The sequence below is a fragment of the Odontesthes bonariensis genome, chromosome 8 (genome assembly GCF_027942865.1).
Source record: "Odontesthes bonariensis isolate fOdoBon6 chromosome 8, fOdoBon6.hap1, whole genome shotgun sequence".
Lineage (NCBI taxonomy): Eukaryota > Metazoa > Chordata > Actinopteri > Atheriniformes > Atherinopsidae > Odontesthes > Odontesthes bonariensis.
In genome coordinates this window covers 20531596-20555260 of record NC_134513.1, presented here as the reverse complement: position 1 = coordinate 20555260, position 23665 = coordinate 20531596, and the positions used below count along the sequence as shown (strand labels likewise).

At 40.7% G+C, this 23665-nt stretch overlaps 1 protein-coding gene across 4 annotated transcripts; it reads left to right on the top strand.

Annotated features, from left to right (window-relative positions):
• The first annotated feature begins 2551 nt into the window (after positions 1-2551).
• Positions 2552-23169, top strand: caprin2 (caprin family member 2). 4 transcript variants are annotated; one of them, XM_075472055.1, is made up of 21 exons: positions 2552-2611; positions 3363-3625; positions 3723-3785; positions 4349-4435; positions 4807-5045; positions 6019-6101; positions 12528-12638; positions 13028-13065; positions 13160-13387; positions 15683-15724; positions 15809-15937; positions 16757-16841; positions 17309-17358; positions 17599-17706; positions 17793-17891; positions 19062-19199; positions 19277-19418; positions 19544-19717; positions 19901-19962; positions 20500-20551; positions 21893-23169. In XM_075472055.1, exons 2-21 carry the CDS (start codon positions 3383-3385, stop codon positions 22462-22464), a joined length of 2745 nt encoding a protein of 914 aa, XP_075328170.1. In that variant the 5' UTR covers positions 2552-2611; positions 3363-3382; the 3' UTR covers positions 22465-23169. The 4 variants fall into 4 exon arrangements, with proteins under 4 accessions (XP_075328170.1, XP_075328171.1, XP_075328172.1 ...); XM_075472056.1 differs by having other exon boundaries at positions 2599-2747; positions 13217-13387; XM_075472057.1 differs by having other exon boundaries at positions 2599-2747; positions 19544-19657.
• The last annotated feature ends 496 nt before the right edge of the window (positions 23170-23665 follow it).

Genomic DNA, 23665 nt, shown 5'->3' with positions numbered 1-23665 from the left:
TATTTAGAAAATCCTTTTCACCAAAAAGCATCAAAATGTTATAAAATATGTGATGATTTAAAAAATAATTTGGCAGAGAGATTTAGAAAGCAAAGCCAATAACGGCAAATCAGGAAAGCTAGAGGGAAATTAATTCAATATAAAATTCTGCACTGGTACTATTGGATACTCTGTAGGCTTTGCAAAACAGGATCAACAAATAGCAGTAAATGTTGGAAATGTAAAAAAGAGATGGGCACCTGTTTTGCATCTCATACGGGAATTCCTCATGGTTGAACCATTTTGGCAGCATGTGTTGGAATTTTTGGAGAGGCACTCCTTGTTTGGGTCTTTGGGGAGATAAAGCAGAAACCCCCAACTCTGAAAGCAAATTTAGTTTTGATCATTGGGATAGCTTCAGCAGTGATCTTAAGGCACTGGAAATCACCAACAAATCCAACACTCCAAGAGTGGAAAATCGAATTAACAGTACAATTGTGAGACCAGAACTAAGAAATCTTTTTATATTTCTCTCATCCTTTTATCTTTCATTTTTTCTTTGTTTTTGTATTATCTGTTTTCTGTTTTTCTTTTAATTCCCTTTGACCAGGACTGCCTATGTCTTAAATAATGTGTCTTTTGGTTGTCTGACCTTCCCTTCTATATTTTCTGTATGATGTGCCATATGAGTTGTTATTTACAACATGTATAAATAAAAATTTGAACAACAACAAAAAAAAAAGATTCAGCGAGCCAATAAAAGTCAAGAAGAAGAAGAAAAAATTCAACAGAGCATAAAGTGATGAAAAAGGACTTTTGGTCTCTTTCCCCTTATTTTTTCCCCTTTACTTGTATCTTTCTGAAGGTATCCCTGGTACTGAATTGCATATTCTGATGTGCTGATGCTGATCAAAAAACCTGACTAATATCTATTGTTTATTGTTTCAGTTTCTTCATCTTTCTTCCTGTCCCCTAACCCTTAACCTGGAAGATGACTCTCATTCCTGTGTCTGGATCTGGTGTTAAAAAAAGAGTTGAATTTATTCTAACTGTGCTTTTCCAGCAGAAAATAGTCCACTGGCAAGCAACACAGCAAACAGTGTGTTCTAGGAAACAGATTTGCAATAAACTCTTCTTTTGTGGGTGCCGTCATGATTTGTATTAGTTCAAGCTCAACTTGATTGTTTTGGAGAATGGAATGTGATGGTCCACTGACACTTGGCTCAAAGCTGTACCCAGAGATCATTTTTGTCAATAAGGGATTCAATTATTTTGACATACATTCACTGTAATGCTCAGAGAAATGGTACAGCTTAGATTCATGACCCAAACAACTGTTTTTTGTTATTCTAAAATCCAGTTTAAAGTCTAAAATCCAGTTTTAAGACTTGAAAAACATGTTTTCAGTAGCATGGTCTCCAAGCATCAGCAAAAAGCTTAATTATTCTCTAAAGTATGCCACCAAACAAGTGCTGAACAAGAGATGGAGATATTTTGATTGAGCCTTTCTCTGGTAAAAAAAAAGAAATCGTTTACCATGTAAAGGGTTGAAAAACTCACAGAAGGTGGTGAAGACTATCACAGATTTTTTTTTTTAGATGCATACTGGAAATTGGAGTTAATTCATAGGGAGATCGTGTTGGAGGATGCAGTTTTTGTGGTGCTTTCAAACTGAGCTGAATGAGCCAGCCGAATCCATTGATATAAAACACGTGCCTGTATTTCAAGACACAGTCCCTTTAGGAAAGTGGATTCCATAGAAACACATCAACATGAATAAAAATGGTTTACTTCTTCTAAAAATGACAATTACTGTGCAAATATTTCTTTACCTATTGCAGAGTGATTAAAATTGTTCACATTGTAATTACTTTGTTTGTTTGTTTCTTTATTTGTTTCAAATCTGTATACAGAATAGAGTTTCACAATTAGTTACAACACTACGATTTGACAGGCCCAGACAAATTCCAACCCTACACCCCTCTCCCCACAGAATATACATGTGCATATACATACATACATATGTATACACATACACATATATATACATACACACATATACACACATAACATACACAAAATCCGTATATTAAGGAAAAATAAATAAATAAATAATAATAATAATTTAAAAAAAATAGAGAACATGTTACATCATACTACATCGGTAGTGGTAGTTGTAGCAGCAAGAGTAGTAGTAGTGGTAGTTAAAAATAAAAAAAATAATAAAATAAAATAATAAAATAAAAATAAATAAAACTAACAATAGTTAATACAATAGGTTTTTGGGCATCACTCTCCTCCTGGCATTTCCTCATCACCTTTCTTTTGAACATTATTTTAAACTTTACCAAATTTGTACAGGCTTTTGTTTCCTCTGTTGTTCCATAATGTGAACTTAACGACTTCATGAGTCGGAAAACTAGAAAAGCGACTTAAATAATTAATGTCAGGTGCGTATCCTGTGTAACAAGAAAAGTATGGAGATATATCAAATCTTTCAGTTTTCAGGTGTAAGAGAATTTCACTGTGAACCGGTGATGTTTTGGGGATCCGGTGTGATCACTGACGGAGTCCGAACCGGATGTGGTCTGCGTGGGTTCTGTGGCTCGTGCAGCGTGCACAGTATATAAAGGTATGAGTTGACAAGCCGTCACCTCTGCGAGTTAAAGACCGCGGTTGGAGCTGGGGGGGGTCGTCGGATTCTGGGATTTCGGTTGTACAGCCTCTCTGTCCGTGAGGATTTAAAGAGCACGAACCACCGGCACGAGGTGAATATGCTGGAGTTTCCCCCCCCACCTCCCCGATAAATTGCGGCGTTCGTTTCCACGCAGTTCCAACTTTAAACCACGAGAGCATAAAGGCAAAGTTTGGCTTCCACCGGCACGAGCCAGTGTCCGGTGCTTTGAAATGACTCCATCAGCGGCTGCATTGTATCTGCTCCTGATTAAAGCGTTCTTAATCTTGGGGGTGAAACAACAACAGAAAAAGAAGCTACAATTGCGCTAATTTTACATTGCTATATTTTCCAGCCGTGAGGATAAGTGTTAATTCAATGTTTCATAAGTATACCGGAAAATTTAAGGTCGAGGGAGCCTCCATAAACCTCTGTATGTGTATGCGTTAGTTTGTGGTTTGTTTGTGTGTTGTTGTTTTTTTTTTTTTTTGCCTCTACTGCTTTCACGATTTATCTAGAGCGAGCACGTTGTCTCGTGGCCTCTATGAATGCTTTGTCACGGTCTTGGCAGCTGACCAAACTGGGCCGAGTCCGCCCCGGTCTCGAAAGCCTCTGTTCGGCACCAGCAGCATCTCTGTGGCAGCGGCGACGCGCGCGCACACAGGAGCCGCACGCGGCTCTCATGCATGTCACGTCTCTCCTCTTCCAGGTGCTAATAACCTGTTCAGCATGGTGCAGCTGTCTCCCTCCCTGACCCTGGATGTACCCCTTCCACCTGACCGCTCAGTGGGGGGTGAGGAAAAACGGGAGGATGAAATGAGGGGTGGTAGCCCGAAGGAGAACTCGCTGGGGGTGCTGAGCTCCCTGCAGCTCAGCCTGGAGATGTCTACCGCCTACTACGGCTATGAAACTTATATCGAAGATGGCCTCATCTGCTTAAAGCACAAAATTCGGAACTTGGAGAAAAAGAAGGTAAGATGTTGAGTGCAGCTTGTGTTTTAATTTTTAATTTTTTTATTTTTATTTTAAGGCAAGATGCCTAGATTTTGACCTCCTTGAATTCCCACAGTTGAAGCTGAAGGACTACAAGAAGCGGCTGGACCAGGGTGAGGCGCTAAACAAAGATCAGAAGGTGAGAACAAGTGGCTACATCAGAGGATAGACTTTAAAGTTCAGATGCTGGTCTATAAAGCTCTGAATGGTCTAGGACCAGAATACATCAGTGACCTCCTGACCCAGTATGAACCTTCCAGACCCCTCAGGTCACCTGGATCCGGTCTTCTATCAGTTCCCAGAGTCAGAGCCAGACATGGAGAAGCTGCTTTCAGCTTCTAGGCTCCACATGTCTGGAACAAACTCCCAGATCAGCTGAAACACTCAGTGTATTTAAGTCCAGGTTGAAGACACACCTATTTTCAGCTGCATTTGAATAAAGCTCCAAATCTGAAGCTTGAGTTTCAAAACTTGATCACATTTTAACTACTGATTTTTATCTATTGTTCTTATTTCTTCCTTTTTGTTTAAAATTTAAATCACGCTTTTTATTTCAACTATTTTAATGTATCTGTAAAGCGCTTTGAATCGCCATGTAGTTGAATTGTGCGATACAAATTAACTTGCCTTGCCTTACTAAATAAAACAACGTCACAAGCTAAATTTCATGTGTTCAGAGCCTGTGCTTGGGTTTTGTATTAGGCAGCTGCAGAAAAGTATGAAGAAGTGCTCCATAACCTGGAATTTGCACGGGAACTGCACAAAACCTTGGACGAGCTGACCCAGAACGTAAGTTTTCGGCGATCACCTGCGTGGTGAGAATATTTGGGAGCCTCTACTTCACACAGACCCCATTCTTATCATTACTCCAGTCATATATTGGAGTACATCATAAAAATCAAGTCTTCCCTCTGTGGGGAAAAAAAGCATTCGGAGGTCAATCTATTTGTTTTTCCAAATTGGCATTTGGATATCCAACTGCAACTCTTTTATTTCCTGCAGCTTAATAAGATGAATTGTAGAAATGGAGGCGAGCTGAAGTTGTATTGAATAGTCACTACATCCTACATACTGGATCCTTTTCGGCATTATGGAAAAGCAGAGTTTTCTGAATTTTTGGCTGCGATTAAAACACTCCTGGGAACATCCTGCCCCCACAGCTGCTGAAGGCCCAGAAGAAGGTAGTTAAAAAGGAGCAGGTGGCTAAGGTGGAGGCAGAGAGAAAGCACCTGGCCATGGTGCTCAAGGTCCAACACCTCCTTGCAAGCCTGCAGCAGGAGCACGTACAGAAAGACCTGCTGGCTGGACACAACAAGGCACCCCACATCCCAGCCCCACAGCTACGCAGCCTGAGCCAGCTCTCCAACCTGCTGGGGGTCAAGAGGGATGCCAGATTCAGGTGAGGGTCACTCAGTTGTTGTTTTTCTTTTCCCATTGAAGATGTGCTGCCGGTGTTGACTTGTCCGGAATGGAAAGGACTGCCCCGTTGATCTCTGGAGATTTGATGGGCTTGTTGACAGTGACTCAGCAGTTCTGTTGACAGTGACTCAGCGGACTGCTGGGCAGTCTTTGATTCTAACCTTTCAGTCAAGGCCCACGAATGTTCATCAATGAATGAGTAAATGTGTTGATCAAAACTGAAAATGAAAGATGAGGCTAACTATGTTTGATTCCCTGCCAATGATAAAATGACAACATCTGCATTGCTGTTCGAAGTACATGGTGGTGTGTCTTTCTGCAGATATTAAGACCTTTACGGGTATTTCCTTTAAGCTTTTCTGGCTGTTTTGAGGGTTTTAACCTTAAAACATGGTATGTAAATTCTTTCCACTGAGTCTGTAACTAGTGCAACTAAAAATAAATGAATTTGTTTTTTTCCAAATTGTGTAAATCGAGAGAAGGATGACCAAATGACTCCTATCCATTCTCCCCCTCTCCAGGTAAAAATATATCCTTAAAATGACAGGGATGATTTTTCTGGGGAAAAGAAGCAATGACATTACCAGGATAGTTGATTTATGAAGGGTTGCTGAGTTACAAAGATTAAACGATTTACCCCTTCTGTCTGACGCCTGTGCCTCAGGTGATGGTATCGGAGCACACAACCTAAATAAAACTTTACTTTTTTTTAGGCTCTAAACAAACTTAGTTTTAGTCAAAGCTTTAGTTGTTCATAATTTGATGCACAATCGGCATTGGAACCCATTTTGTCTGAAAAGTAGTGTTCCTACGGAAGTGGAGATCTTAACCTTTGTTAAAGTACGTTGTTGTAGCAGCTCATTTTAGGGCTAATGTTATAGAATAGCCCAGAATGTCAAACCAAATCCAGAGCTCCTTTTTGACACCTGTGTCATCTTCACTGTGTCCTGTAGTTTAGAGGAGCAGATGGAGCAGGCTTCGCTGGTCTACATGGACCTTCTGGAGGGAAACGACAAACCAGTGGCTGGATCCACATGTAAGGGGATTTATTTATTTTCCTTGTTTGGTGGACATCTGCATATGTCAATATTTTAAAGTTCCCAAAAAAAATCAAATGTGATGTGAGTGTGTGTGTGTATATATATATATATATATATATATATTTTTTTTTTTATTAGTTTAACTATTAATCACCTGCATGCTAGTATGTGGCCATCAATGAAAAATGAGTTTTGTAGGTATACTCTAAATGGACATGGGTTATCTGTTCCAGTAATTCAATTCTTAATCTAGGGTACCTCTTGATTATTTTTGCACACTTCATAACTCCAAGTAGTTTGTAAATAGTTCAGAACAAGGGAGAGCTTTCAGAGACGTTGGCAATTGATGCCGTTTCTCTTGCCCCTTTCAGTTCGGACTTGCGGCCTTTTTAGTGTACTGGGCTTCGTTCATACAACAGTCGTTCATTAAGTGTAGCAAACAAATCCAAACCTTTTTCAGCTTGCCCTCGTAACAGAAAACACATTTTCTTGAAAACATCTGAGGCAAAAGCAAAGTGCTGTGCTCTGAAAGATATTAAACGTGAAGAACAATGTCATTGATCTTTTTAATGATATTCATATTTGTCTCCTATTGAGAGGAGAGAAAAAATTAATGGCCCATGCTGATTTTGGGTGTATGGCAACTTTGCATCTCATTGAAATATCCCTTGTAGACTAGGTATTATTTGAGGTGTTTAAAGTATAAATTTCATGTGAAACTGTTAAATGTGCAGGATCAAATGGCACTCAGCAAACTTTTTTTTTTTTTTTTTTTTTTTTTTTTTTTTGGGTCCTATTCAGGGCTTTAACACCGGCCAAATGCTGGTGAAATTTAAGTTTGGCTGGTAGAAAAGACCAACTTACTAGCCACTTTGACCCATTAGTGAGTGTGTTTTTGGCTAGTGAGATTAACATCAACTAGCCATTTTGGCTGGTGATGAAAAAAGTTAATTTAGAGCCCTGGTCCTATTCCATACCTGGTATTTCTTCTATAGAACATTCAATTCTAAAGTTGTCTGTGTACTTGTAGGGCTCATTAAGTTAATGGCACAGGGGACAGACTTAATGTTGCAGTTTGACAGCAGTGTTGTTTTTGACAACCATCTTAGATTTAGTCTTAAGGCTGAGTTATACTTCATTTAACTGCCCTTGCGCTTGCGTCTTGCGCGTATGTTAATGGCTCGAGACGTTTATACTTCATTTTGCTTTGTCGGCGGTTGCGTGTGCTGCGTGGCGATTCACCGCCAGGACAGTCGGTGGAGTAGCGGGTTTTTTCAATGACAAGCCTACTACGATGAAAGGAAATTCACCGCCAGGAGCTCTTTGGCAAGTCTCTCTTCCATAGATTCATGCTTCTTCTTCTTCTTCTTCTTGTAAATAGCCGGTATTTTGTCGGATTTTCAACACCTTGGGGGTCTAAACGACTACTTTCTCGCCTGAAAATGTTTCAAATGTTGCTAAAGTTATATATTTACAGAGTTTAGCCTATAGCTTAAGGGAAATCAGCTTTTCAGGCCGGCTGATTTCGGCTCGGGCAGGAGTGAAGTGCACTGTGTTTTCGACCACAGCCAGTGGCTTGCGCTTGCGTGAAGTTTAGAAAATTGAGGTGACACACGCAAGCACGCAAGGGGGGGCTTGCAACCGCGCAAGGGCTTGCGTTGCGGCTTGCGTTGCGTCTTGCGTTACCGACTATAAACCAGGCTTTACTCTTTTGGACTAAAATGCTTATTAGTTTTAGTCACATTTTAGTCACTTCTATATGTGATAGTTTTAGTCGACGAAAAGTCAAAAAGGTTTTAGTCAAAAAGAAAAAATAAGTATAGTCTACCGTGTTAAGAAAATAGTATGGTCTTAACTATCAAACAAGCAGAACAAAAATACATAGCTTATTAACTGACCCTGTACTAAAGCTTTCTGATTTATTTATTTATTTTTATTTTTTATTTTTTTTTATTTTTATTTTTTTTCTGTACTGTGCGTGTGTCCCAATTTTACTGTAAGCGCACTAAACACACAGGTCCTGGTTGGGGCTGCACAACGTCACTTGTGGCTTTTAGGCTAAAGCTAGCAGACTCTACGTATAACAGTAACTCAACCTGTTTAACATATCAAGTTACGTGCTGACAGAACGTGCACACAAAGAGATAACACACCGTCACTGAATGTAAACATGGCTAAACATGCTGCTAAAGTAATACACACATAATGAATTGATGTTAGCGTAACAAAAGCCAACTTTAGCCTGAAGTTAGCAGCCCATTTGCACCAGGAGTATGTGGAAAACGTACTAATGTATTAGCTTACTATGAAATTGATCGATTATGTTAACAGCATTTGTAACTTACCTTTGAAAAAATATCCCTGTGGCGAGCCTTAAGGTGCCGCAGCAGATACTTTTTAGGTTTTAATTGACACACACAATAAGTAGAAATGTCATGCATTTTAAACGTCTGACAGATCACCCACTAACATTTTCGTCCATTCTTGTCTCGTCAACGAAAACTCACACACATCTCGTCATGTTTTCGTCATCAGAGAGCTATGTTTATCTCGTCACCGTCTCGTTATCGTCATGAAAAAAAGTGGCGTCAACGAAATGATTTCGTCATCGTTGACGAAAACAACACTGTTTGACAGTGTCGCTTTGCACTTGGTCTCCTTCATTGGAGCTTCAGATCAGGGGCCATTTGTGTTATAGACTGTACAGCATTCATATGGACAGAATGTAGTCATAAAATCCTAAATGTACACTACTGAAAAGTAAGTACATACTTCAGCATAGTTGGACATTGAAGTGCATGTAAAGAAAAGGATGATGGTGCAGTGTGGCTTCCATAAGTTGACATGCACATGAACAGAATTTTTTTTTCTCTGAAATTTTTATTTTTATTTTTTTTACTTACTGCTTAGTCTCAGGAAAACTGGTGTATGTAATGTTTTTTTTGTAGGGGCTCTTCCCTTGTACCTGAGGCTCCTCACTTTCTTACTTTTTAAGAGAGTGGAGAGGCCTGTGGCAAAGGGGCAAGTCAAACATGCCAAAAGTGTAGGACCAAGTCAAATAGGTTCTCAAAATGCTAAATGGGGTTAAAGTTGTAGGTTGCATCCAAGACTTTATAAGAGAGGTATTTAGTATTTCTTAAAGTTCTAAACATTATTTAGGAGTGGGGAGGGGGGGGGCACGGACCTAAACAGCATTTAAGTCTATTCAGTTTGCAATAGCATCAATTTATAGCTGGTCATGTCAATGAACTTTAACTGGACCGTATTGAAGTAATTATTTTTTTTTTTTCTTTTAAAGTCCTGTTGTAATCCAATTAATTAGAATTAAAATCTAATTAATTAGAATTGTCAAATTTTTCAGTGCCCAGAAGAAAACAAAGACGCTAGTGTTCCTGTTATCTGCTAGCCTGGGAATTCCCATGCTGCTTTGCGCTCGATTTCATTCTCACTGCAAAGTCAGCCTGGAAACCACCGCCCTTATTTTTGCCAGAGTTTGGGAACCAATCACAGAACGGGGGGGGGGGGGGGCGGCGGCAGCAAGACGATGACGACGTCTATGCGCTACACCGAAGCTTGTAGAGTGTTAATTCAACATGACAGCGGACACAACGTTACCGTTCAATGCAGCCTTAGAAAGTGTTTCGGAGTAGATTCACCCTAGGGTCATTTGAACCGTGACATCCAGCCAAGTAGCCCACCCGAAGTTTTTCCGATATTGGCTGAACATCAGCTGAGTTACTGAGTTATCCCGAATAGCTTAGTACAAGCGCTAACGGACCCTGGCAGAATCTCCAAAATTACCACACTAAAATCACATGTCATGAAACCAAACTTCTACAGTAGTACAAATATGGTCTGTACTCACAAAACGATGCATTTGGAAGTTTGTACATAGTCCAGGAGTTTATTATTATCATCAACACAAGCCTGATAGCTTCTCTGCTGCTAAAGCTACGTCGACGTCACTTCTGGGAGCTGGGAGCTTCAAAGTAAGATGAGGGTTGAGCTACTACTGTAGACAACAAAGCAAGGCTGCTCAAATTCTCCATTATTAAAATAAATTCACAACTCTACAACATAAAAATTCATGTAGAATATAGCATATAGGCCTACTTTGTTGTCAATTTAAGTAGCTTAGAGCACAAGTTTACTTTTATTTTCCTTTTTTTCTTCTTCGTCATCGAATTTCTGTCGTCATCTGGTATAAGTGATACAATTGGCTATGAATCGCACGCAAAGCAGCATGGGAAATACCTGACGTCATTTGATAGACATTCGTAGCGCCCAATAAACGGCTCTAGGCATTCGTAAACCACGCCTCAAATACGAGAAAATGCACACCTAGTTCCCAGACCACCATCTCATCGAGATTGTGGACGCGTCAGCCAGGCTAGTTATCTGCATGAAAACCTCAAACATCCAAAAGTCAAAGTAGCTGCAAAATATCAAGGAAACCTCAGGATTGCGAGCCTGTGAGGAGATTGGGTTCCTAGTCAGAAGGTGAACCACTTCCTTCTCTGCTACGAAAGTATCAAAGAGTAATTTTGTAACGCACTTAAGGTTTTACTCCTTCTCAATATGATGCATGTCTTACAGTGTCCTCGCAGTGCATTCTGACAGTTCTGACATCCTTTAAGGCTTTTTACATTTGTCAGGCCTGTCTTAAAGTGGATTCAGTTGACTTTAACTTTTTAGCTCTCTACACCAAACTGTTGCATTTGTAAGTCTGATCCTCATGAGTTTATGGTCTTTATTTATTTTTTTGTAAAAATGGATTATGAAGCTGGGTATCCTTAAGCCATATGTCAATTAAAAGGCAGCTTCATCTTAAAGTCTCACCTTATGTGTTAAAGTACAGTTGCTGTTAAGTACGCGTGCACACCCTCAGAAATTAACGTTGCGTGTTCGCAAGTTGCAATATGTTGGTTGCCTATAGGGGGTGTAATTTTCTGGTCTTTTGATGTTTGTTATAGTCAGTTTCTTGCTCCATGTTTGGTTAGGGGCTTCACATACCATCTAGGAAGCTGCCGCGGTTGCTTGTTTTGTCAACATCAGCAAAATGTATTCTCTTCTGTTCACTCAATGCTTACGACTCCTTTTGTCTTGCCTGGAACACAGTTCGTATAAAGCTTTAGAATGGTTTAAATCTTGTCCGACAGGATTTAATTCTCCATTTTCTTCAGTCTTCTTTTCTTGTGGAGTACTTCAGGGTTCTATACTTGGGCCATTCTTGTTTTCCCGCTACATGCTCCTCCTCAGTTCTATCCTTAGTAAATGAGGTAACTCACTCCATAATTATGCTGATAACACTCAGATTTACCTGCCTTGGAAACGTGACGGCTCTGTTTCACTAAAACAACTGTTGGAATGTCTCTGGGAAATGAAATCTTGGATTGCTTTGACTTTTTGAAATTTTAAAATTGGTCTGTCACACACTCAGTCATGGCGCTAATTTCATTACTACTTTGCTCACGGAGTGCATTCCAGTTTGTGGTCTCAACACATCCTCAAAGATGGTCTTCAGTTTCTTACGACCACTTCAATGTCTGTACAGTCACAGGTTACCGCATAACAATGGGTGTGTCGTTGAAGGTGAGGAGAACTAGATTGTGTTCTGATTTTCCTAATGGTGGAGAAGCAGATGAGCTGTGTTCATCTTTTTACATTTGCATAGAATAAACCTAAGTTTTTCAACTGGTCCCCCAGAGCGGGAAAAAAACAAACTGTTGAAAGATTGGAAATGTAGCTGAGAAGGAGATTTTGTTGCAATCGCCATGAAGGTGTTGATGTTTGTAGCCAGGCAAAGACCGCAATGATGAAGTCAGATTGTGTTGGCAGCGTAATAACTGCTACCAGAATAGCACAAGTGACTCTCTCTGTAAATTATATGAATGTAAACTCGCAGTTCAGTGTCCCAGGTACAGATCCTCTCCTTCAGTCACTTGTCCAGGATGAAACCATCTGCTGTTAAGCACTGCCTTGCCTCTACCTTCACTTTTGTAGCTGTTCCTGATGTCTCTCGGCCTGTAATGTCTGGTATATGCTACTGCAACCTGTGGAATGCTTGATACTGTATTCTCCGTTTTCTTTTTGTTTCCTCCTGAGCACTCCAAGTTCTTCAATATTATTTGCCAGTGATGTGAGATTCCCCCTCGGTATTAAAGGAAGACCTGGCTTGACCTTCCTCCACCTGGTTATTGTTTGATGTATTTCAGCAGTTACTGGTGTCAAGAGGACCAGCTTTAAACATAAATTAAAAGAATGAATAAATAAAGAGTTCCATTATTTTGTATAGGCTTTGTGTCAAATGTACACCATTTTGTACTTGCAGGAATAGTTTGCTAAACGTAGCAGGACAAAGCACAACCTGTGTTTCATTTTATTTATTTTCTTTTTTTTTTTTTTTTTCTTTCCCCTTCCAGATAAATTGTTGAAAGAGGATCTCATCAGACTTTTGAACTACAGCTACTTCAGCAATATTCCACCTCCACCCAAGAAGACTCCAGAAGTGTTGCAGAGCTCAACCCACAGCAGTAAGACTGCCGTTGCATAACCAAAATTTTGCCAGAAATTGGATTTTAGATGTTAAAGCCTTATGTGGTAGTTTGGTCCCAAAGCAGAAATGGGGATCATCGTTTCAGAATTAAACTGCTTACATGTATTCATGTTTATTTATTTTTATGACAAGTGAGGTGAAATGCATTGTAAGTTCCAAGGTTTCCATCTGGAATGTTGGATTTCTTTTAAAAGTGCACTGAAATAAGCAGGAAAGCTTATTTAAGCTGCAAAGCTTCTTTTATGGTGAAATAGAAGCTGTAAACATAAAGAATTTACTCAACTAATGCATGCAATCAATTGGAGTTTAATTTAATTCTAAAATAAATTTTAACCCGATTTTTCTTTTTTCTTGCGCTCCTATCAGCCATGTTAAAGTCGAAACCAAATGAAGTTTCCAAGGAGGTAAGACCACTGCGATATTTTTATTTATTTTTAAGCTATAGTTGATTTTGTAAGTGAACATGTTTCTTGAGTATGCTAGATTGTTGGTCATTAGTTTTTCAGCAGACTGTACCTGACTGACATGGAGACTCCTTCCACTCAAAACTGGAAGGAAGATTTCCAGGCCTTGAGGGAACGGGAGCCACCTGATAGCTGGGATGTAGAACTCTCAGATGAACCCTTATCAGCGCAAACAGTCCACAAACCATGGAGAGGAGCTGCTGCTTTCATCCCTAAAGTGGTTCCAGTTACCTCCAAGAGGCGACCTGCTGACTACAAACAGGTAAAGTATCAAAATAAATTATATTTCAGTGTTAATAATCCATCACATACCATTGCCAGATGCAATTTCGCTTCCCAACAGCCAGGTACCACAGTGCTGCATTTCTCCCCATTAGGAATGGGCTGGTATGAAATTCTGACAGTATTATTGGGGAAAAAAAAAAAAAAAAAATCCCATTTTCAAAGTGTTCCCATATTGCAATAACAGTTCTAAGGTGTTGCTTTGATTATAGCGGGGGATTCCATGAAACAATCGGTCTGTTATTTTTAAGGTTTTGTTTCAACATTGGTAGACTTCTATGTCAAGTAAAAATAGGAAAATGATCATTAATGGTTGAAGCCGTCTATGGTGGCTGTAGTTCAGGAGAAAGGGCAGTCGTCTGATAATTGGGAGGTTGATGGTTTGGTTCCCCAGACGACATGTCGAATAGTCCTTGGGTAAGACGCTGATTCCCCACATTGCGTCCGATCCATCAGTCGGCGTGTGAAACCCAACACTGGCAGATGCAGTGAAAACACCCAAGACAATGCCACCGGAGGAAGAGGAGATAAAGGGTACGAGGAAGACACGGGACAAGAATAAAGATCAGATGGGATTTTACTGCTGGTGAGAGCTGAGAAAAGACAGGATGACAGATGTATGAAGAGTTGGCTTCATTGATAAGGTCAATAAGTAATAACTGATTAGCTCTATTGTTGTGTTTGCTTGGCTGTGTCAGTGAAGTTGCTGACATGTCGGTTTAAATCCATGAAAAGGATATTATTATGATAATTTCCTCCTTTGCGTTACGTAGGCTGTAATTCAGAGACGATTAAAGCTCTGATTTATTCCTGTAATAAAACTAATGAAACATGTTTATATACGTCAAACATATACTTAAAGCTGCTGTTGGCAACTTTTTTTAGTCATATTAGCTTGAACTGTCATGGGATTCTGGAAGTAGAATATTAAATGGGCTGTTTAGGAAAAATAACGAAATCTGTAGCTCCCTCTAAAGCCTGTAATCGTGCTTGCAAAAATCGAGCGCTCCCGGCTGTTTTCAACCAATCACGTTAGGTTTATTATTTATCTATTATCTGAGCAGAACAGTCACCAACCACATGCTGAGCGTGAGTCTGCCCCCAGCTTGTGTGCGCGCACACTGGCGTGAACTCACGTGCACAACCTCGTCCACAGAGGGGGAGGGACCTGAAAGTTGTATCAGTTCGAATTTTCCGAATTTAGACTCGGAATTTTGAAAACCTGCCGACGGCAGCTTTAAGTGTTCTGTATCAAAGTTGACAGGAAATGCACAGCATTCCAACAGCGGCAAGCTCACCCCAGTTATGATGTTCAAACGTTGTAATGCAAGTTATAACCTTATTGTTCTCACCTTTCAGACATTAAGCCTCAGCTTTCACCTTGTTTCTCAGAGTAACATGGAAATTACTTCCTATATTTGGTCAGTTTGAGAATATTTCCAACCAAATTCTTGTAAGTTTGCAGCCTCTCAAAATGTTCTACGCTACCATGCAATACATGGTAATGTAATGTATACATTGTTCATTGTGTTGCACATGTATTGATTTCACAAATATGCCACATTCAAATGAGCCTCTTATGCATGACAACCAAATCCCTTGTATAGCAGTGCATGTGAAGGGCAAAGATGGTTTGTTTTTATAACAATGTATCATCCCCATCTGTAGGAGGAGTCTAAGAGCAAAAAATTGGCTTGTGATGCTTTAAATGATCGTAAACCTGTAGCTCAACAAGGATTTGGAGATGTGTTCACTTTCTACACATCTTAATGTCTAAGCTATGATTTGATTCTGTTATTTAGAGTGTTTTCTTGATTTACACATTTGGAGAGCTCAAGTGAGAGGGCCTGACCTTTTTGTTCTTGGAGCAACAATCAGTAAAATGATGACTTGATGAGTCAAGCAATTTGACTGGTGCTTTAATCCCCTGCGGCTTAGAAAAAAGCACCAGACTCTAAATTTAATTTGGCAACCCGGTGCACGAGCCAGTTTAAAGGTAATGTGAGGTGACAGTTGACACCTATGTGTACGTAGGAGTCCAAACCCCTTTATGTAATGCTAAACAAATACTTTAAAAAAACAAAAAATTATAATTTATTATGCCCTGATGATGATTGCTAGATTACTGATAGAATGTCCTCAAATGTAAAATCGGTAATGAAGAACAACTCACTTGAACTGGAAGTCCATTTACACTCAATCTGCAGTAACTGATTAGTTTGTTTTATTAATTAAATCTAAAAGTCATTTGATGGATACATGATGTTCTCTCCAGAGAAAAGAGAAGAAAGCCAAAGGGGAACAAAACACCAAGTCGGTGAGTGCAGAATGGGGAGATTACGGCCATATTGTCTGTTCACCTTCAACTGTTGGCAAACTTTCCTCTTGTGGTGCCTTTCAGGTAGTTCAAATGGATATACCTGTGGAGGTTTTCAACTCCTTGTCCACCATACCCAAAGACCCCATACTGAGGAAGCAGCACCTCGAGGACCTCATGACTGAGATCCATGGCTCCTTCAGCTTTATGCAGGTGGTCTTAAGCGGTTTGCAAAAACATTAAGAAAGGCTGCACAGATCTCTTGGCCGGTGACTTGAATTTATTAAAATTCATTTTTTAAGTTTTAAAGTAAACTTATTATTGGGCTCTTGGACACCTAACTTACTTACCGAATCAGGGGCAACAAGAGGCCTCCTGCCTTATTGTGCATTAACTGGCTACATTGAGCGACCAATCGGCTTGATCTGTGAGCTGGAAGAAGATTTTGGCAAAATGTCAATGGGTCCAAAAGACTTTACAAATGCTTTGGAGTTGTCCAGCTGCCAGTTTTCAGCTTGGCGTGTAAGGCCCAGTACACGCAAACATCTAGCTGTACATGCACACAAGCATGTCTCTGGCGTGGAAGTGTTAATAGTGAACATGACTCGACGCTCATTTAGGGATCAAAACTCTCGCATGGAGACTCTGAAACTCTTGTAAAACTCTACCACTCTTGTGGTAGTTATCTGAATAGTTACCTCAGAAAGTTGTGCTCATCACATGCCATTGCTTGATGTTACACTGGCTTGCCTTCTGGAAGGTAATGGTAGTTGCCCAACACATCTGTAGTTCTAATAATATGTTGTAGCCTTCAGAGCACTAAACAAACTAGAACTAGCAATGGCAAGAAAATTTCAGCTTGTATTTGGATTTAAAAAAAAAAAAGTTTGTGCTAACTATGATACAAAACGGTATCTCAGTATAGCACCCATACAACAATGTGGGCATACAAACAAATGGAAGGAAAATGTAATTTATTGTCGCTATATTATAGATTGTAATGAGGTTTTAAAAAACGCTTGTTCTGTTCAGGACTCTCTCTTGGATGGCGAGAGCTCTGCTGCCAATGGTCATGCCAGACTGAAGAGACGGCCGTCTGGAGCTCCTTCTCCTCTGGGTAACGAATCAACAATCGCTTAATTTGGCAAAATCACTCCAACTGATGGCCCACATGCTTGCGTTTTCCAGGAATGTCAATCATAACGCATGGTCCTTGAGGGGTAGATGAAGTAATCTTTTATCATGAAACAGTTGGTTCTTTCTGTTCTGTAGTTGTAATGCAACAAGAGACGAACACTGGAAGCTTTGCAACTTTTTGGTATGAACGCTCTTAAATTTTTATGCAGCAAGGATCACATTGTGTAAATGACATTTTGGGTGATGTTGTATTCTCTTATGTTAGTATACCAACTGCATGTGTACCAGAAAATTAAACAGGACAGTCCTGTTGATTGTACAATACACCCCATCAATGACCCTGCTTCTCATGGGGCAGCCAAAGTGAGCGGAGAGGATGTTTAATTTAATTATTATTTCTTTTTTTTTTTTTTTAACTAGTCTTTTGTTTTCCTTCCAACAAACCAGTTGAGGACGGCTTGAGAAGTCCATCTGATGTCCTGCCTAAAATAATGCATGTAAGCTATAATTTGAAATGTTTTTAATGGGCATGACTGATGTCTGTAGGTCATTCCTTCTATGCACGTGTGTATTTTCTTGTATGGTTTCTAACTGTATGAGTGGTTGTTTAGCTATTATTGACTGAGGTGCTGCTTGTCTTGTTAAAGGAAAAATTGTCTGCTCTATCTCATTAGATTTGATTATGTTTAAACTAAAAATCATTGGACTAAATTTTCTTTTTTCACCGCCATATTCAGTCTACCCCGCTTCCTGCCAGGCTTTTGGAGCGTAAAGTCAGTTTGACCAGTGGAGATCAGTGTCTGGAGTCAAGTGACCTGGACCTCTCCTCAAAGGACCTACCTCATGTAAGAAGCAGTGACTTGCTATCTGATGCATTGTAGCTTTAGGTCCTGCAGTTCTTAGTGATCTTAAATTTATCTCGTCTCTGTAGGAGCCCCTCCAGTTGGCGGACAGGAAGCCGTTTTCCTCACCACCGCTATACCGCAGAGACTCGGCAATCACTGGTGTAGAAGAGAAGAGCTCTCCATGTGTAAATGGGATTTCTTAGTCAAGTCAACAGAGAAAACATTAAAGGGGCACTAGGTAGCATTTTCACCTAAAATTATAGCCTTCAGGAGTTTAACAAAGGCTAAACAAGTAAATAGTAAGCAAATGAAGCCTGTCTCGCTCCCAACAGGGGTCTGTATGCTGAAAATCCCATATGTAACTTCGGCAGGAGCGACCCGCTTCTGAAGTGTCGTGATGCGCGAGAAGAGTCGTTTGTGTTTACGGCACTTAGCTAGGTACTGTATGCTAGCTGTAGTTGTAGCTATGTGTTCGCTTGCGTTGAAGAGCTAACACCAAGCGTTTCATATTCTGCCTTTCACAGACTGAATATGAAACGTTCGATGTTGGCACTTCCCATCTTTGTGAAATTTCTCCAAGCGTGATCTTGTTCATCTACCATAGTGATCTGCGTTTTAGATCGCAAAGAGACAGGTGATGACGGTGCTCTAATTCCCCCCTGAGTTCGAGACGTAGCCTAGCTTCAGAAATACACAGACTGACCTGATTATAATAAGAATAGCGTTTTGATCCGAACAAGAATTGTTATCTACAAATGAAAATGGATTAATTTGTGATTGTAATCGGAATAGTGTAGAGCTAGTCTGCGTTTATTGCGGCGTGTGTTGGTAGTGCCTGCGCGCATCTAAGATGTAACTTTTGTAAGTGTCTGCTAATACAAAGGAATCACTCCACGAATACACCATGATGAGGGAAGAATCCCATTCAAGATCAGCAACAGTCCATCCATACATCCATTATCTGCCGCTTGTCCGGGGATCGGGTCGCGGGGACAGCAGCCTGAGCAGAAAAACCCAGACGTCCCGGTCCCCGGCCACTTCCTCCAGCAACAGTATTATAGCATATTATCCTGAGTTCTCGCTACAGAAAATCTCTGATTATAGTATCTTACGTGGGCAGTCTACACTTGTGAATCAGATGACCTAACTGCACTGACTAAATAACACAACGGCAGCATTCGCCACGATGGTTAGTTAGTGGGTGTGTACAGGTGGGCATTTTTACGACAGTGTAGAATTTCAGTTTGACCAATAGAGATCGCTATACTGCCGCTAAACTACCTTGTATCCCTTTAAACTGAAGTGTTTGATCTTTATTTTTAGAAATTAATTCTAACACACTGAACATTCTCCAGACACCAGTAACTGATTCAGGGAAGCAGTCGCCCTGCAATGGGATGCGGTCTTGCACCTCAACACCACCCCCAGAGGCTTTCTCCACACCGCCTACCAGAAGAGGTCTCGCCTCTGCCCAGCTTCAGAACATTCAGTCGGTAAGTTTTACCTGAGCTATCCATCCTTGGGTCATTTGAATGGTACATCTGTTTCCACAATATTCTACTTTCTCTAGGTGTTCAAGGTGGGTACAGCTTTACCGCCGAATGGTGAACTGCAGTACAAATCAAATGCTGCAGTTTTCTCTGAGCCAAGGTACAATACCGCCAGTACTCAAACGCCACCAGAGTTTGCTCCTCCAGACGAGCCTCAGCTGGGTATGTTGAGTTGGTGTACCGTTACCATGCAGCCCATGAGGGTGAAGAGTTAATGGTCTTTTTTTCATTTGTTTTGTTGGTTTATTTGTTTGTGCTTTAATATATTGGCTGTATGATCCCTTTAGTGTACCAGTCAGATTACACAGTGACCAATGGTGGACAGAGCTTCCTGTCCCCTGTTCAGTCAGGTGGGGGTGCGAGTCGACCCAGCCAGTCATACTACAGAGGATCAGTGAGAGGTATGGCACGTGGTGGCAAGGGACTGGCACAAACCTTTCGCTCTTCTGGTTGGCACAGAGGTATCTATCCTGACTTTTTTTTTTTTTCCCCACTTCTTCTGGCTTCTCACAACTTCTACATTTCCACCATCTTTTTGCTACATATCTATTCAGGATATGGGGTGGTGGGATAGCATTACATCTCTACAAAAGCTGTGCCTGAATCTTTCTGAAGTTTACTTGAAAGTGATTTCCTCTCCCCAGGAGGGTCCTACATCCCCCAGGCACATATCAGGGACTCTGGCCCTCTCTTTTATGCGACTAGAGTGAGTCATTCCTGTTCAATTTCTGTTCCATCATCCAAGCACAGCTCAAATACTACAAATGGTGACCCTAGACAGAATGCTATTGTCAGAGACATTTAGGGCTATGTAGTGTAAGTGTTCTTTTTTCTCCCTCACTAGAATAGCAGCAATATGTAAAATTCCAAGTTTCAGCCAATGGACCCAGACCCAGTAGTATAGTTGCAATGGAAAGCAAGATGCATGTTTTAGTTGAATTCAAACTTCATTGAAACTTTTACTAGAATTATACAAGAGGTTCCTGTAGTTTAGAATGTGTGTTTTTTTTTTTTTTTTTTTTTTTTTTTTTTTTTAAATGGAATAATACTTTGGATAATCTGGCCAAAGTTTAAAGATAAAAACTTTTGTGTGAATGCAATAGAATGAAGCCATGTATGTATTTAAATTTAGTTATAATAAATTAAAAAAAACAAGCCTCTTAATGAAAAATGTAAAAAAAAATAAGGCTTTGCTTTTTTTTGTTTTTTTTTAATATAGTGTGTGTGTGTGTTCTGTTCTCAGGAGACAGGATATCAACAAATCTACAGACGAGCAGGGAGACATAACTCCAGTGGTGAGAACACGCACATCTGCTGCCGAAGCTCCTTAAAAGCGGCATTACAGAAGTCGTTGTGACCTTTTTAGCTTGGCCTGCTAAAGCAAATTGGTGGGAAAACTGAACATGAACCAGGAGACTACTCCTGGATTATGTTTGCACTGCTTCAATATGAATAATAACCAACACAGTTCACTGCTTTGGTCCGTCTCCTTAAAGCGCCACTATGCAACTTTTTCATGGTCATAAAATTGCTTGGCAATCATCAGATTGGCTGACCCGTTCTGATAAACGGTGACATTTCCATCTCCATCTGGTGGCCCTAGACCGAAACAGCGCTTGCAACTTTGCCTGTGGCGCCGCGTGCTTTGTTTACCTCTGGAAGTCTCGCGACACACGAGAGCCGAGAACTACTGCTTCACGGCAGGTCGTAAAGGGCTCTGAGCCGAGCTAGGTAGCCTGATAAGACACACCCCCTCTCCATTAGCTGTCGACGGCTCTCCAACTCTCTGCCAGTGTCTTGAAAAATAAACCGTAAATTGCCTCTGGTGGGTTTACGACAGTCTGGCTAGACTGTCGCCTTATTTTCTACGGAGCTCCCCCTACAGCTTTGGGGTGTGTATTGCATGGTAAACAAACCCCGTATTACTGAAAGTTGCATAGCGCCGCTTTAAACGGATTACTGCTGCATGAATTTCAGCTGAAAATGTTCACAATGAGTGGAAAACATGCATACAGAACAAAACAAATGCTAATCTGGAAACTATTCCTCTAACAATTTTTAAAACCATATTCAGAGTAAGGTGGACCTCCACAAATAACTAGTGAGTCATCATATTTTTCTCCTCTTTTATGCTGCTTACTGCAGCCTGATGTAGGACTTTTCTTTCTTTGCGCTTGTGAGATAGGCCTGTAACCAGCTGATCCTCTGAGGTGCAAAAGGACACAACAATCCCAAAACAGTTAGCCATTGCATGGATATTCCTTAGTCATTAGGCTTGTAGGCAACTGCAACCTTTTCTCTGAAATTGTATTGCAGACAAAAGTAGCAAAGATGGTACCAGACCGTAAGTGGATCCTGGGTGTTCCACCTGGCACTTCATAAGGAGCTCATTTGTAGTTGCACTGCATCCATTGGTCCTTGGTTTAAATAAGCTCACCACCTTGAAGGTGGTGAGCTTATTTAAATTCAGGAAATCAAACGAATATGAATTTTTGGGTGTACATTTCTTTGGCCACTGTTTCATTGAATCAAATATTTGCTTTTTCAGCAATAGCCATAGAAGGAGCTTTAAGGTCTATGCATTTGCTTTGTGTAGTTCTTGCACAGCACTGACTGTTCTCTTTGCTCTGCTGCAGCCTGGAGTGACTCTTCCCAGGTGAGCAGCCCAGACCGGGATGGTGCGTTTACAATTGTGGATTCGGGTCATGGCGATTCCATGTCAGTATCCACATTGGAGGTCCCACTCACTCCCCACAGCCACCACCCCACCGCCTTGCTTCCCATGCAGCTCTACCCTCTCACCCAGCCACTTCGAGTTGCCTTCACTGCTTCTCGCACCGCCAACTTTGCCCCAGGCAACCTTGACCAGCCCATTGTCTTTGACCAGCTGCATAGTAACCTGGGGGAAATGTACGACACCCACATCGGCCGGTTCACCTGTCCTGCGAATGGAACCTATGTCTTCATCTTTCACATCTTAAAGCTCGCCATTAATGTTCCTCTCTATGTTAACCTCATGCGCAACGAGGAGGTGATGGTGTCGGCATATGCCAACGATGGAGCCCCAGATCACGAGACTGCCAGCAACCACGCCATCCTGCCTCTCTTCCACGGCGACCAGGTTTGGCTCAGGCTGCATCGTGGCGCCATCTATGGCAGCACTTGGAAGTACAGCACCTTTTCTGGCTTCCTGCTGTACCAGGAGTGAGCTGCTGATGGCTAAACATCCCTCTGTTTCTACATGTACTGTTTGCTTTTCCTTTCATGGGAACAAAAGTGACATTTCATGTTGTAGCAGGTGTCATATCGGTGCCCTTTTCACCATAAAGCCCATTCATAATGTAACAGGTCTGTGGCCAGAAGGTATTATCCACCCTCAAAGGCATTATTTAAACTTACAGTGGATGTGAGGGTTATGTCTACTAGACCAAATATTTGACTTACTTGATTCCTGTTCAGCAGTTAACAATGGTGATGCTCCTTGTGACTGATTCTCATACAACTGGACCTTGAACTCGCTGCTGTTAGTCATTCTGTAGCACATCACTGGACAGCCTTTAAGTCACGTTTTGCAGTGATGACTCTAATGCAATGTTATGAAATTGTGCCTTTTTTTTTGTTTGTTTTTGTTTGATTTCTGAATGGCTTTTGGATGATTGACCTGATAAGAAGTTAATGAGCTGAATGAATGGCTTGCTTATCAGGGGGATTATAACCAACTTAACTAGCAGCACTCTGCTTGATGCTGGTCCTCAACGCGTTCAGTCTCACTGCTGTGTGAGTGGGAAACTAAGAATGGGGAGGGATTGTATTCTTGGTGGTGGGTATTGTGTTGTACACTTGAGGCCAAACTAAATCACTAATAGGTGAGTTTGAGGAATGGAATTGGTCCCTCGTTGTGCTTAAATAAAAGATGAGCAGTGAAGTTGATTCATTTTTTTTGTGTGAGAACTGGTAGGTGTGTTGGCTAATCTACTCTGCACCCACAATTGGTAGATGTATGTTTTTTAAAGCACATCCTTTCTAGACCAAACATACCAAAGTAAAACAAAATTCTGCAATTGCTGTTTTTTTTTTTTTTGTCCTCCCACCTATTTTCTGTAACAATAACAAACACAACAAAAAGAAATCAGGTACGATCCTCTAATCCATTTAACAAAAGTGAAAGGTTTGTGTCTTTTGACAATCATTCTTTTTTTCTTATCAGAAAAGTGGACTTTGGAGAACACTCATGAGCACACCAAACTAGTTTGAATTAAGAGTGTGTAGAAAGGGTTTCAGAGTTGGTCAAGTGTCAGTTGTGATGATGCCGAATGTTACATCATCTTTTCCAGGTTTTTTTTTTTTTTAAGTGGGAGATGTTGAGTTTGATTTGAAAATTTATACATAGCAGAGACTGGTTTCGGTCC